The 14,793-nt window shown below is 40.0% G+C and overlaps 1 protein-coding gene across 1 annotated transcript; it reads right to left on the bottom strand.

Moving 5' to 3' along the window:
- Nucleotides 1–3,155: 3,155 nt before the first annotated feature.
- Nucleotides 3,156–13,537, bottom strand: LOC115358837 (phosphatidylinositol 5-phosphate 4-kinase type-2 gamma-like). The gene is made up of 10 exons (XM_030050910.1): nt 13,165–13,537; nt 12,951–13,048; nt 11,554–11,650; nt 10,052–10,201; nt 9,025–9,171; nt 8,075–8,113; nt 6,532–6,645; nt 6,193–6,454; nt 4,192–4,295; nt 3,156–3,958 (listed from the first exon to the last, which is right to left on the bottom strand). Exons 1-10 carry the CDS (start codon nt 13,312–13,314, stop codon nt 3,878–3,880), a joined length of 1,242 nt encoding a protein of 413 aa, XP_029906770.1. The 5' UTR covers nt 13,315–13,537; the 3' UTR covers nt 3,156–3,877.
- Between the last annotated feature and the right edge of the window lie 1,256 nt (nt 13,538–14,793).

Below are 14,793 nucleotides of genomic sequence, written 5' to 3'. Positions count from 1 at the left end.
GCACCTCAGTTAGTAACATGGGCTCATATTTGTGTTTCCCAGTCAGACACTTGGAGAGGGTGGTAGGCTGCAGCAGACAGGAACATATGTTAGTTTACAGTGTATGGTCCAGTATGGTGAGCAGAAGGTTCCCAGAGGTAACACCTGCCAGCAGCCATCACTTACACTGGAGCAGCTTTCAATGTGACATCTTTTGGAACAAACCTTTGTCCTCGTTAATGGCCTCCATTGGCTATGACCTATTTCTTTCTGGGTCAATGTCATGGATGCACTTTTGTACCCTGACCCCGCTGAGCAATGTTTTCTGCTTCGTGGCTCTATTTTGAACAGCCACAAAGGTATCTAGGTGGACGCACAAACATGCACAAACCGAGCGGCACTGAGTGGAGCTCATACCTCTGCTAACGTTATGCAGCAGTCAAAATATGTCAGTGCCACAGGTCAGATTGTCACCAAAAGTTAATCATTTCTTTAATGGTCTCCAAGTTGTTCAACATTAGAAGATGCACACATTTTAAAGACTGGGCCTGAACTAGGACATGAGATAGCCCTGTTTAAACTCAACACAATTATTTTATTATTTTAATTATTTTAGCCAACACAATGTGGACAAAGTGCACTATATGTTAAGTAGCCATGAGGCCAGAAAAAGGCTCCTCAAGCCCCCAAGTTGTTTTGGGGCTAAAAATGGAGCATTTGCTCCTTATGTCTGCTGATAGGCACATAGAGTTTGATAGTTTTATGTGTACCTATTCAGGTGAAACGCCTTTTGTGAGTCACAGTAATGGCTGCTCCCCCTTTGACCAATTAGTAAAAAAAGTCAATCAGTCCCTCTTCACCCCATTGACTAACCTTTTCACAAAGGCTTGTGCAAATCCATTGCATTGCCTAATGTTTTGGTAAATCCTGCTAACAGACAAACAGAGGGACTGTCCCACCCCCAGCTGCGTGGCAAAGGTAACAAAGAGACATGACAAACTCTGTAGCTCCAAGTGACAGTTTAATGGCTCAAACCAACAGGCCTGTGGGAACGTCTGGGATTAAAACCTGTCAGGGTTTGGGAGCTAAATGGAAATAAAATATGAGGTTTTGATACTTACATCAAGTGTCATCTTAATAAGGACATGCTTTCAATGTGACTGATTTTAAACTTGCATGTTTTTATCTACACATTTCTCTCTTGTGGCACTGGATCCACTCAGTTGTGAGACCTTTCAAGTCAAAACAATTATTTTACTTACAGCTGAGCATAATAAATATATCTATCTATCTATATATCTATATCTATATCTATATCTATATAGATATATATAGATATAGATATAGATATAGATATATAGATATATATAAAAAGATGACCAGCAAGGACTTGCTTTACATGGTGCAACAGAACTGCAACTTTAGTCCCATACAACTTAGTTGTGTTGGAGTGCTGTAAGAGAACCATCCAGTGAAAATCATGAATTTTGGGTTTGCATTATTTGCAACACCCCATATTTTGGAGAGTACTTTGGGGACATAACAGCAGTAGAAGTTTTATTTGAAACCTGCATTTACTTTGCATTGTGTTCAGTGTTAACACTGCTGCATATGTACAGCTAGCAGTTACAAGGAGGGCACAAACATGCCTCTCTTTATGATCATGATTTGTAAAAAAATGTGTAGTTAATCACACTACCATCATGGTAAGTAACAGATTTGTGTGAGTGTACAGGAGCCCTGAGCAAATTACTTTTTTAAAACTGACAGTTCCTTAACTTCAGCAAATGTACAAAGTGTCATTTACCCCTCTGGTGTTGACTGAAAATGAGCAAGGTCAGGTTGCCATGATTATTTAGTGATACCGCATCTAATTTACTTTCTGTCCCAGGTAGTCTTTATCAAGGGCCATGAACCCTGTAAATGAAAGTGCTTGGGTTAATTCAGGTTGGTGTTTCAGTCCTCCTCTCCTACCTCTTTTTGTCCTCTCAGCAAAATCCAAAGTAATCTCAACAAAAGTTCAGGAATGGATGCTAGCAGGTCACAGGACATGGTCAGGGCACAAATGAATCCCTTACCTCAGAGGATCTGTGTTAAAGAAAACCCCTGACTATTAGAGCCTGGATGCAGTCCCATAAATAATGCATTTTTGCTTTCACTCACATTTGTTTTTAACCACACAACCATTTACATATTGTGATTCACTGGACGAGCAAAGTCCATAGGGAATTTACGGTTTCAGTCCTCAGCCTGTTTCATTTTAGTCACAGTCGCTGCTTTAGGCAAGTGGGTACATCATGTTGTTAAATAGTAAATATGAATGAAAGTTAAAAGGATTCAGAGCCACAACTTTTTTGACATGAGAGCTCTTTGATCAACTTGCAGTTTGACATCTGATGTGCAGTACTTTTCAGATGGCGCAAGCCAGTGTGTACCATAAAAATAAGACAGCTTTGCACTGCATCCAATACAGCACACTAAATATTGAACACAGTTGAGAGACTGCTGTCAGTATTCTTTTTACATAGAAGTTCACTGAAGACTTGATTTGCCAAAAGGCAGTGAAGGCTATTTTTCTCTGATGTGAGCTGTGATACTGCTGTGTTAAGAAAGTCTTTTGATTTCATGCTTGCAACACACACACACACACACACACACACACACACACACACACAAACAAAACAGACAGCCTGTACTGAACTGTTAGTTTACATCGACAGTGGCCTCATTTAAGCGCACATTTATGGCATTAGCTCATGACAGATTTAATTTTTTTGCGCTTATGCAATAGAAAGTTCTGTGTGCAGGCAATCAGTTCTCCAACCGGGTAAGTGCTCCCTTGGGTGATGTGTTCATGTAGAATCTCTGATGAGGCTTCTCATTAGTTGTTTTCCACATTAGAGAAATAACCTACCTGGTAGATGTGTTTACTTTCTGTGTGAAGGGTTTTAATAGCATTCTCATAGGCTCATATCATGATTAATAATACATTCATGAATAAACAATCAGTTTTTCCAGTGGACTCATTACCTTTTCATGTAACATAATTACAGAGTAGATTTTATGTGCAGAAGAAGAAGTCTAATAATAGTAACAATTGGGGCTCCCCTTAATACCTCCTTACTTGTGTCATTTATTTTAAATCCACATTAAGCTTAAGGGTGTGTTTTTTTTTTATGTACCAACACACCATTCTCATCAGCCTAAATAACAAATTGCAGCTAAAACACAGAAGCTTATTCACATTGCCCCTGATTGAGACCACATTGATTTAATATCATATGTCTAGTATGGTCACAATGGAAAATTTTTCTTGGCATACGGTGAAATTTAAAACTATCTCCTGAACAGCCAGTGAGCACTCCATTGAGGAAAGGCTGGACACACCAACGGTGGCTGAATCTGTGGAGAATTTTTTTTCTCCATCTCCACCTGCCAATAAGAACAATAAATTTGTGTCTGGGGACGCACAGGACATTACTTCTGGATAATAAAGTCTTTCAAACTTTCGAAAATTCAAACAGTTATCTCCCGCTGCCACTTGTGGCCGACAAAGTGAGAAGTTGCCAAGTGCAGCTTTAAGTCGAAACAAAAGAAGGCCATTAACATCCATGTTCTGCCCCCCCCACCCCCCTTTTCCCCTAACTTCCTCCTGCAATTCAATCTGTATGCAAATTCTAATCCTCCACTCCAAATAAATGCCCACTCTGCCTTGAAGTGTGGGCATTTATTTTTAATATGAAGGGAGCAGACTGAAAAAGCAAATCAATCATTTAGAAATTAAATGAACTGTGAACTTTCCATGTTTCTTGATGTGGATTTGATATGGCATACAGCTGCATGGTGAACCCCCCCTTCCATTGAGCCACAATGGTAGCCCAGATTATGAATCGTCGAACTAGGCGAAGATCTTAGCGATGAACTCTCGGAAACGTTTGGCGTACTGCTCGGGGTGAACTGTTGAGATTTCTGCTCCTGCCTGGGAAACAGACACAGAGGATTAGTCACCAAAAAAAAAAAAAAAAAAAAAAATCACAGCTCCCCTTTATAACTTGCATGAACATCATTTTTGTCAAAGGCCATAGCATGACTGAAGAGCTACAGCATGGCACCAGATAGAGAGTCATGCTGATTTGTCAGTGTATATAGAAATGATGTAAAACTGCAGTCCTGTGTGATAGCCTATACTTTTAAAAGACTCTGATCACTCACCCCATGTTTGACAGCCTTAGCAGCATGAGCAGCTTTCTTCTTGGTGTCATATTGCGTCAGCACATCAATAAGACCCATGAAATACACCTCCCTCTGGGGTGCACCTATATCACATCAGCATTCAGAAAAGCAGAGAGTGGCTGTCTTGCTCTGTGCAAACGGTCTCTTCACTTGCTCGAGCTGTGGCATGATGTAGATGTGTTTGCTTACACAAGTTGATATGACTTACTTGCTGCCAGTACTGTCAATGGATGGATTTTATTTCCAGAGGTGATCCCCCACGGTCAGAGAAGTAGCTGACAGTCTGAGCAGCAGCGGCCAATTAAAAGAGTAGCAGTCAACAGGCTCACTTACTGTCTACCATCTAAAGCCTCAAAAAATATTTAAACCATCCACAACAAAATGCAACAAAAATAACATTTTCTGATGCTTATCACTTATCTTGGAAATTCCTCTGCTTGCAGAACTGATAGGTGGGGTGAAAAAGCTCCATTGACATTTTTCAGCTAATAAAACAGGACCTGGAGCTTCCAGTAAATGCAAGGAAAACAAGAATTTGTTCGGGTAATGAACAGATTTAGTGAAAAAATAACAAAAGCACATCTTGTTGAATATTTTTTTGTATAATGATCAGACCCAGAAACAGTCAGGTATGGGGGGTGGAAGTAATAAAAATCAATTGATAAAAACAGAGGTGAAGAGAATGCATGTGAAATGAAAAACAGAGGGGTAAAATGGATGTGAAATAAAAAAAAAAAAAGATAAATAATCAATTGATTTGATTAAATTAAAGATTAGAGTCGTGATATGATAAAAAACAGAGCCATATTTCACCTTTTTCCCCGTCTTACAATTCATCATTCATCATTCACAACACACAATTGGTAGTTATGAAATTATGTGAATTGAAAAATAGAGTGATAAATTGTCATCTACTGTCTTGCCATTCATCACCCACAAAACCTTGTCCACCATACTGGACCATACACTGTAAACTAACATATGTTCCTGTCTGCTGTAGCCTACCACCCTCTCCAAGTGTCTGACTGGGAAACACAAAAATGAGCCCATTTCACTAACTGAGGTGCAGAACTGTTTTTTTAAAGGGTTAAGACTGATTGCACCTGCTCACCATGTCATGAAAAAACTGTTTAGTCAGTAGGTGTGGGTTTTGACTAACATATTTCAGGCAGAAGTAAAAAAAAAAATGCTCTATTTTTATTAATTAACTTTTGTTACTTCCACCTCTCATAGTAACATCTTATATAAGTAGTTTATTAAAGCATTATGGTTGGCACAGCACAGAGCAATGCAGTGTCTCCACAGAGCAACCAGGTAGGCGAGGTGCACAGTTTTTATATGGTTGGATTATGTGAACATTATACGGTAGAGCACAGACAGAAATTGGTGAGATTACTGGTGTAAGGGTAAAAATACAAGAGGGAAAAGGTGCAATGGAAAAATGGAGGAAGAACAGATGCAGTTGGATGGGATGTTATTTTCTACTACAACTTTTTGGCCACAAATTCTGTTGTTTACCCAAATAGGTTCTTCTTTTACTTGCATTTACTCTTACATCTGTGTTATTGCTCCTGAGCAACATTGTAATCTGTCCCCTTCCCCAGCTGTTGTCCTGTTCCCTTGTTAGTTTCTGGTGTATTTAAGTCTGGTTTTCGGTTCTGACTTTGTTGGTTCGTTGTGTGTATCATCCCCGTGCTCTTCATGCCTCTAATGTTCCTAGTTTCCTTTACCTACCTCCACACGTGACAGAGGGACACGCATTGGAATATAAGACTATTATTGCATTTTGTTGTGGATGGTTTAAGTGATGAGGCTTGAAATATTGGCCATTAACAGGCCCTCCTGACAGCTATTCATTAAGCAACCTGCTCACTTTGACAGTCAGGCATTATTATCACGAGAAGTGGGTGAGTCATACCAACTTGTGTCAATAAATCTCAACTATCTCTTTAAGTTCTCAGGGGATTTGTCAGGACTCACCTACAGCACTCTGAATGGCGTACACATCCACATAAGGGTCAAACTCCCCAGGGCCCATGGGCTTGAAAGAGTTCATGTAACCAGCGATACCCTCAGGTGAGGTGGAGCCTGGGGCAGGGACAGCAGCCAGGCCACTTTCATCTTCCTCTTCCTCCTCACAAGAAGACTCCATCTCCTCCTCCTCCTCCTCCCTCTCGGCTCGCTCGACATCATGAATACCCAGCAGGAGGCTGTAGTCCATGATCCTCATACACACCAGGAACTGCAACAAATGCACACGTGTATGCAAAAGCCATGAAAACAATGACTACACAATTTGAAAAAAACCCTTTTTCTTACCTCTACATCTCTATTGAGCTTATCCATGAGCTTCTCCTTCTCTTCATCACTCACATAAACTTTTTGCATGTTATTCCTGAAGTCTACATCTTTATAGGTGGGCAGCTCTTTCACCTGAAAATACAGAGTGAAGGTCAACCAATGTACATTCAGCACGAAAGTACAAAGATTACAAAAACAGTCAATAATGCTGGAGTATTCCTTTAAAAATATTCCAAGGTCGTTGCGTTAAACAGTCTACCGTAAAGCAATAGTTAAGGCTTTAATCTGATAGTCACACTTTCCACAATGCACAAACAACGAAAATTAGACACAGTACAGAGACTGTAAATTCATACTCTGTCCTAGATCAAAAGCATTTTTTCCTCTTTTCAATGACATTTAAAACTGATGAAAACAGCTTTAACGCTGGTTGGGCCTCAGGGAGCCCGCCAGCCCCTGAACCTCCATGACCGCCTCTCCTTGAAATCAGAGCATCAGCACCTCGGACAGCAGTAACCAACACACAAACACAGAGTACATGATCGAGGGCGAGGACTCCTCAAAGTCCACACCTTCAGCCAGACCGCCTCGCCACAGCCACAGCCAGTGCAGGGATTGTTACAGCAGCGGCACAAGGAGCCAGGACAGAGCAGGCTAGCAAACATGCAGGGAGCTGAAGCTGCTCCTGCTTTCCTTACGCATCACCGTCCTCTGTTTTGACAGATACATCGACTTGGACACTGAAGGGAAGCTGCTGGATGAGCAGCACTCAACAGCAACCCGTGGAGCAATTCTGCACACACTGTCACCGCCAGGTTTGGTTCTTTAGCTCATTTCCCCTGTTTTAACTATTTTAAATAAATACAGGGGGCTGTTGTTTACCTCCCCCTGGCCTTTGTGTGTGTTTTGCAGGTGTGGACTATAAAATGTGAAAATGCTCTACATTGTTGGGGAATTTGCAATACAGCTTACTGTCCTGGTTGTGTGTTCCATGGGTGAGGCCACATGTAGCAGTAAATCTGTCATCATTTCAAAACACCGCATGAAGCTGCATGACAACATGATCTCGCCTGCATGTGACAGCTCTTACTTCTGAAACCTCAGCTGAATGCTCCCGAGTACTTCAAAAAGTGCACACTGCTGTATCTTTCTCAGAGTTAAAATTAGCACATTAGCATAAATCTACATCGACAAAGCATACTTCTGTCCGGTGGTATTTTTAAAGAAAATGTCTCAGACTTTGAAGATTTGAAAACACTATTCAAGTCGCTCAAAGTATGCCTTCCTTACAGAGTCTTTACATACACACAAAGATCTTGCTCGAGAAAGTGGTCGGCTTTACAGAGTTTGCTGTAATAAATTAGAAGACAAAGCACTTCTCACACACAAAAAACATTAAAAACATTTACAAAGAAGCCACAGAATTCTCAGTGTTTCTTTTCAGGAGCAAAAAGTCATTAGAAAATTGGTTTGGCAAACTGAATAGATTATACATCTTTTACGAGGATGAAAGTGTGTCATACAGAAGGCAGAGATTAAAACTTCCACTGTCTGATCTCACCTTCTCTTTGAAACTTGCTTCACGAGATATCAGGGACCCCTGAGGAAAGAATAGATCCCACAGTATTTCATTGATTGGCTCCTCTTTCACTTGAACCTAATTAGCATCCACATTTGCATATCACTTCATCCACCTATAGCCGTCACTGTCACTGATGAACTCCTGAAAGTAGGTAAGTGTTCACAAAATTCATGTGCAGTTTCGCCCTGGAACAAGCAGTTTACTTGCTGTTCAGGTGATTTTGGGTCACACAGGCATTACTTCAAGTCACAGGGATTAAAGTGAATTATAACTTAAAGGATAATTCCAGTCACAGTGAATGCTAAGCCCATTTTCCAGTGTGCCATCGTTCCCTCTCTTCCACTATAAATTCCTCCAGTTAAAGGTTGCCACAAAAAGTAGCAACAAAATGGGTATTTCATAAAGTAGAAAGGGCACTCTGGAAAATGGGCTTGGTTTTCACTATGGCTAGAATTATCTTTTAATGAATTTGATAATCCAAACAAAAAAAATCCTAATCCAACTGCCAGGAATAACTACAATTTATACTATTTTTTAAGAAGGCTCTTCAGTGTGGTGAGTAAATTGTAGGGACATATCTAAAGTTTGTGATGCAAAATTCCATCAAACAAAACTCTGCAACATGCATTGTGGACTTATGTGTGGAAAAATGTTTTTGATTTTGATTGTGTCCTATTTAATATCCTATATACTGTAATATATGATTTAAACTGTGTCCTATATAATATCTGAGAAATTACATTCAGGTTGAACTTTTTTTGTAAAGTAGGTGGCTAAATGGACTGAGGCAAAACTGAAATTGAGGACACTTCAACACATGACCCATAAAACTGCCTGTGACCCATTAACAATAGATTTATTTATTGATAATACTGAAGGAAAACATGATCTGAATAATTACTTAACTAAATAACTCCTCCAATATGTACCTTGAGGTCATACTTCCTGTGTATATGCAGCCTGTGGCTGAACATGTTCCTCATAACTAAGAGATAGGTGTCCTCGCTCTCCACAGTGACTCTGTACATGGCCAGGAACTGAGGGAGCAGCGTGCTGCCATGACAGGTGACAATGTGCTGGAGGAAGACAGTTAACAATAAATGAACAATGGATAGAGGGGAACAAAGGAAACATCACACTCAGGCGGTGTAAATATGAAAGTGCTGTGCCTACAGAAACTGGTTAAATCCCCTGCCTCTGGAACCACAAATGGCCTATGATCAAATCTCGACAAGTCATCTGCGTCTCCCTCACTCAGTTTCCTTCTCTAGTTTCCCGCTGTCTAAATAAATGATGAAATGCCAAAGGCGAGTGGACTGCCCACTTCCTATGTGAAGGTTTTTTATCAAACCACATTATTTTGCTGTAGGGTACTCAGCAGCTTTGGTTGCACTAAGCATACTAACAGGGCTGTCTGAGGAAACCTTCAGTGAAAATCATGGCCATATGCTTTTCAACCATTTTAACTTTGCTCATTTTGCTCATTAACACAAATAAATTCTCTGGGAGAGAGAACACACAGTAAGTGCATCTTACCAATCTCAGCGTCTACTTTGTGTCTTCTTTGAGTATTTATTTGCTTGCTATCAATTTTGACTATAATCTCAAATTTCAATGTAAAAAGCAAGCCCAGATCATACATTATCACCTGGACTCTTTCTGTTTAAAATTAGATCTCTCATCCTTATTCCTTTGATGTTGTCAAACCTTTGCCATGGCAACCAGGGCTATGATAGAAAGAGCAATTCTCCCCGTAGAATCCTTGTTGCAGAAAATACAGGACAAAATGTAATTTGAAAAAAAGTGACAAAAACAAAGAAACAAATTAAAATATGCCGAGGTTTCACTGACTGCTCTGTTCACTGTGATTAACATGAAAAAATGGGATCTAAAACTCCTGTCAAAACTAAGAGCGTGACACAGCAGAATGAGGGGTTTCAGGGATGTCAGTCTTACCTGGTGGTACTCAGAGAGAATATTGTGCATTTCCTCCACTTCCTCACTGGAGATTTCTTTTATAACCAGAGTGCGGTCGTATGATGTGAGCAGCAGCCCCATGTCGTGTCCCTCCCCATCTTTGACTGGAGGACTGCGGGCCAGAGACACCTGTTGGTGAGCAAGAATATGGCATATCTGACATAACCAAAATATACTGCAAGCAGTGGTGCATCTATGCTGTTTATCCTCCCTGTGCTGGCGTATAAGGCCAGTCATTTTCACTGGGATCAATTTACACCTGAAATATTGAAAAACTCTGACCTACTGGAGGAAAAAAATGACCCCTGACAAATCCAGCAACTGTATTTAGTTAAGATTACTCAAACCCTTGGCTGTGGTAAGCATTTATTTAGTCTGAATAAGGTTAAACATGTAATTAGGGCTGTTGAGAAGAAGATTACATGTGAAGGAACCTGCCTGGTCATCTACCTCTATGCAGCTAAACATGTTTTAAACAAGCAGAGAAGCAGTGTGAGTGATATTCAATATATTTAAATTGAGAAACTGACTGAGCTGAACTGTTTTTAACAAAAATACTCATATTCATTATATATGAATGAATACCAACCATTAAATATTGTGTAAGAGGAACTAATTTTCATAGTCACTGGGAATTTAGCATCTATGCATTTCTGTTTTGTTGAACAAGCATCAGCTAGCAACCCAATTCTACATCCTGCTCTAAATGCATGAAAAGACTAGCCAATGATGTTGTAGTCGCTGGCAGATATTTGACTACTTTGTCAAACAATGTACAAGAAATGAGACTGCAAACACCAGTAAATCACTTATGAAAACAGCACAAGTAAATAGAAAGCCGAGGCGCATTTGCTGCTTGGGTCTAGAGTGTTGGGATAATATGGCTCAATTTATGCAACACTGGGTCACAAAAACCTGCCCTCTGCACCAAAGCCGACTCCCGTTTCAAACCAGTCTTGCATCTTTCTTACTTTAAACACTGGATCAACAGTAATATTCTCTTATGTTTTATGACTACACGAAATTGAGCACATGTGCCTCACTTGGACTAAGCAAATGTACTGACAGCAGAGCTCATCTGCGCCACATGACACATGCAAATGCTATACAAAGAAAGGCAAATTTAGAAGGGCACGGCAAAGGAGAAAAATATAGTTAAACAAATTAGATTGTCATGTTTTTATTGAGGGATGATAAAATATTTAAAAATCTAACAGCTGAAAGGTGAAAGTTAGTTCAGTTGTAATGAATGTTTATGTTCTGGAGTGTTAAGTCAAGTTATATCTTGTCTTTAAAAACTCTTCTTACCTCTTCACATTACAACCATTATAGAGTAAAAGCAACACTTAATGAGAATGGCGATGGAGTCAAATTCCAAGAGTCCACTCTAATATCAGAGTGGGCAATTTTAAAAGTGCTAAAATCCATTCTGAATATTATTACCGCATACGTTGCGGTGAAATTCTGGAGGATATTCATACCTGATAATCCTGGTCCTCAATTCCAAAGCGCTCCCTGAGGTTCCTGAACACCTGTGGACAGTACTCTTTAAATTTGAATTGTCCTGGGAGATTTTCCCTGCGGAGAATTAACACAAATTTTTATTAAACAAAATAAGGAGGATGCAGCTTGGTTCGTTGAGCTGTGATATTGTGCACACGTCATTTAATCAACCACATTTTGTTTGAATGAGAGCTACATGGGAGCTGCATGGTACATTGAATTACTGTAATTCATTCCTGTATCTCCCTGTCTCTTCTTCCAGCTTCAGGGAAGAGTATATTTCATTGCTCTAACCATACATGTGACTACACATAGAGAGGACACACATTATTGCAAGTATAAAAAGGTTAACTAGGTAAAATAGCTGCAGGTCTGTGCCATTATTACACCATTATCAAGATTAAAATATATGAGGAGGTAGGCAGTAACTAATAACAAAGTATATTTATTTATTTATTTATTCAGTACTCATGGTGTACTATTAGTGTATTTTTATAGGAATGCTACTCAGACATATTTAATTTAAGGCCAATTAGCCTCAGATCAGATACTTCAAGTGTTCTGCATAATATATATTGAACAATGGGTCACAGGCCATGTTCAAATTATTCTACTTTTTAGTGAAACGCTGGTCTTTAAGAGTTGCCGTGACAAGCGGGTTCACAGCTACTTCAGTGAAGTTTCACAGAGGCAGCAGCAGCACGTCCACTTGAGAAAATTATTTTATTGTTTTTCCCACCTCTGTGAGTCCTTCACCAGGGCCTGGATTCCTGACTGGATTAAAGGATTATACTGAAAGCCACTCATTGAGATTTTTGTAGATTCCACTTGTTTAGAAACTGGACCTCACAATAATGTATGTCCACAGTGTCCACAAAATATGGTGTCACATTTCTATTTCTATTATCTCAAACACTTCTTCTGATAGACACTTCTCTGTGAGCCCCACAAATTTTTAACATTTTTAACATTCCTCTCAGTGAAGGACAGAACGGTCCTATTTGTTTGTTAGTTACTAATATTTTGGTATTATACAACCACTGGCACCACCAAAATAATTCTCAGAAAGGAGACTGTGTTTCCTACCGTTTATTTGACTTTATTTGAGTATTTTTTAGTAGTAGCAGTAGTAGTAGCAGCAGTAGTGGGAGTAGTGGTGGTGTTGGTGGTGTTATAATAATAGAGGAAGTGGTAAAATTACTGTGACAGTTTGCATTGTTCTTTTCTTATTCCTACTGGAAGCGGGCCACTGCAAATTCTGATAGGCACAGGCAGACAAACAAAAATCCTAAAATCCACTAAAATCCCTGCAGGATGCCCAGTGAAGGCACAGACAATCCGGGGGGAAAGTGCTGAAGTGGAGTGGCTACTGTACTTGTTGAAGAGGTGGTTGTTGACTTTGATCTTGGTGCTGGCTTTGAAGTCGTCTGGAAGCAGCATGACAGGGACAGGCACCTGGCTCAGGTCATTAATCTGCAGATGGTGGACATAACAGCCAACACAGATGTTAGACACACACACACACACACACACACACACACACACACACACACACACACACACACACTATACAGTATGTGCATACTTACGGAATGATTGACTCCCCACATCAGGATGCTCAACACGGGGTCACTCGCTCGGAAAACTTCTACTTTCTGCTGCACAAAATGTTTCTTCTTCGTCTTCCTCTTCGGAGCCAGGATGTTGAGAGGGTTGGATGTGGCGCTGGGAGAAGCCATCGCACTTTCTCGGGTCTAAGGTGAGCTTGTTGCTCTGACTGCAGCGTCAACGAAGGGTAACTAATCTCGGGAACAAAAAAGCACAAGACCGCAGCAAACTTTGCGCGGTGGAAGTGCATTCAGATATGAGCAGAGCTGGTTTCAGTGTGTGAGGTGGCCTGCTGTCCGCCTGGTACGCAGCCACTGCAGCTTGGCACCTTCGGCTTTCGAGACGCAGGGGCCGGATTGCGTCCGTGGGCTCGTCCAGCGTAGTAATAATAACACCAGACACATGCAGTGTACACGATCAGAGCATCACCCGGTACCAAGCTCCTCACACTCCGCATTGCACTGAGCTGCACTCAGCCTGTGTGCTGGAGTCATCACAGTTCTCATTTTGCCCGTTTAGTTTTTGAATCAGTTATTAAAATTATTATTTACCCTCCCAGATAATGTGTTAATCATTAGATTACGTGTCATGCAAATTTGCACATTAACAGAATTTTGGATCAGCACACTACCACTATTATTACAACTATTACTACTATTAATACTTCTAAACACTACAGTAATAGTAATTCTCATATTACACCTGCTGCTGCTGATACAACCACTACTACTACTTATAGGCTACTACTACTATTAAATACTACTAGCCTACTACTAATCATCATCATCATCGTCATACACCTCATATAACACCTTTCAAAATAAATCTAACAAAAATGCTGGAGGCTGTTAAATGAATAAAAGCAAGATAAGAGCAAAGACGTTATAGAAGGCAAGAAAATAATTGAAAAATAAATTAATAGTGATGACCCAGGTCTGAAAAACGAGTTTTTTTTTTTTTATGACTTAAATTTTATTCATATTTTCAGTTTCAGTAACAAACCCACACAGACACAAAAAAGATCAACATTGTTTTCTATATATGTATTGCAACACCATTAGCAAAACCCTTAACACAAAGGAAGAGGAAGCATAAGTAAATAAATAAATTCCACTAATGAAACATATATTTGGTAAAGGGAGGGAGAAAGGAAGAAAAAAAGGGAGGCAATGAAAAGACATAAATAAGAGAAAGTTTCTACCGTGGGCATCCAGCATCACATGACATAACCACGGTCCTTCATCATCCAAAACACAACTTTGCTCTTTTATGTTTTTATAACTTGTTAACTTGATATACATCTGATATTTTCCCCATTTTGACATACAGTCTTCCCATGTGTCCGCCTGTCTGTAAAAAAGCTGTTCATATGAAGCCCCCCTACCAAGCTGAGTGAACCTCTCTTGACATGAAGGAGCCTCTGCTTTATTCATTCCCCTCAGTAAAGTCTGTCTGCCCACCATTATGACAGTTTGAATTAACTCTGCATCCTCACAGCCTCTCACCATTAAAGGATCTCCCAGCTCATATAACCTGGGTGATAGTTCAAACTTGTTTCTAGTAGTTTGCTTTATGTATTTATTTATGAATTTTTAGCCAAAAAGTCCTGT

The sequence above is a fragment of the Myripristis murdjan genome, chromosome 5, assembly GCF_902150065.1.
Source record: "Myripristis murdjan chromosome 5, fMyrMur1.1, whole genome shotgun sequence".
In the NCBI taxonomy this organism is placed as follows: domain Eukaryota; kingdom Metazoa; phylum Chordata; class Actinopteri; order Holocentriformes; family Holocentridae; genus Myripristis; species Myripristis murdjan.
The sequence above is the reverse complement of the archived record's forward strand: the minus strand, read 5'-3'. Positions and strand labels throughout refer to the sequence as shown.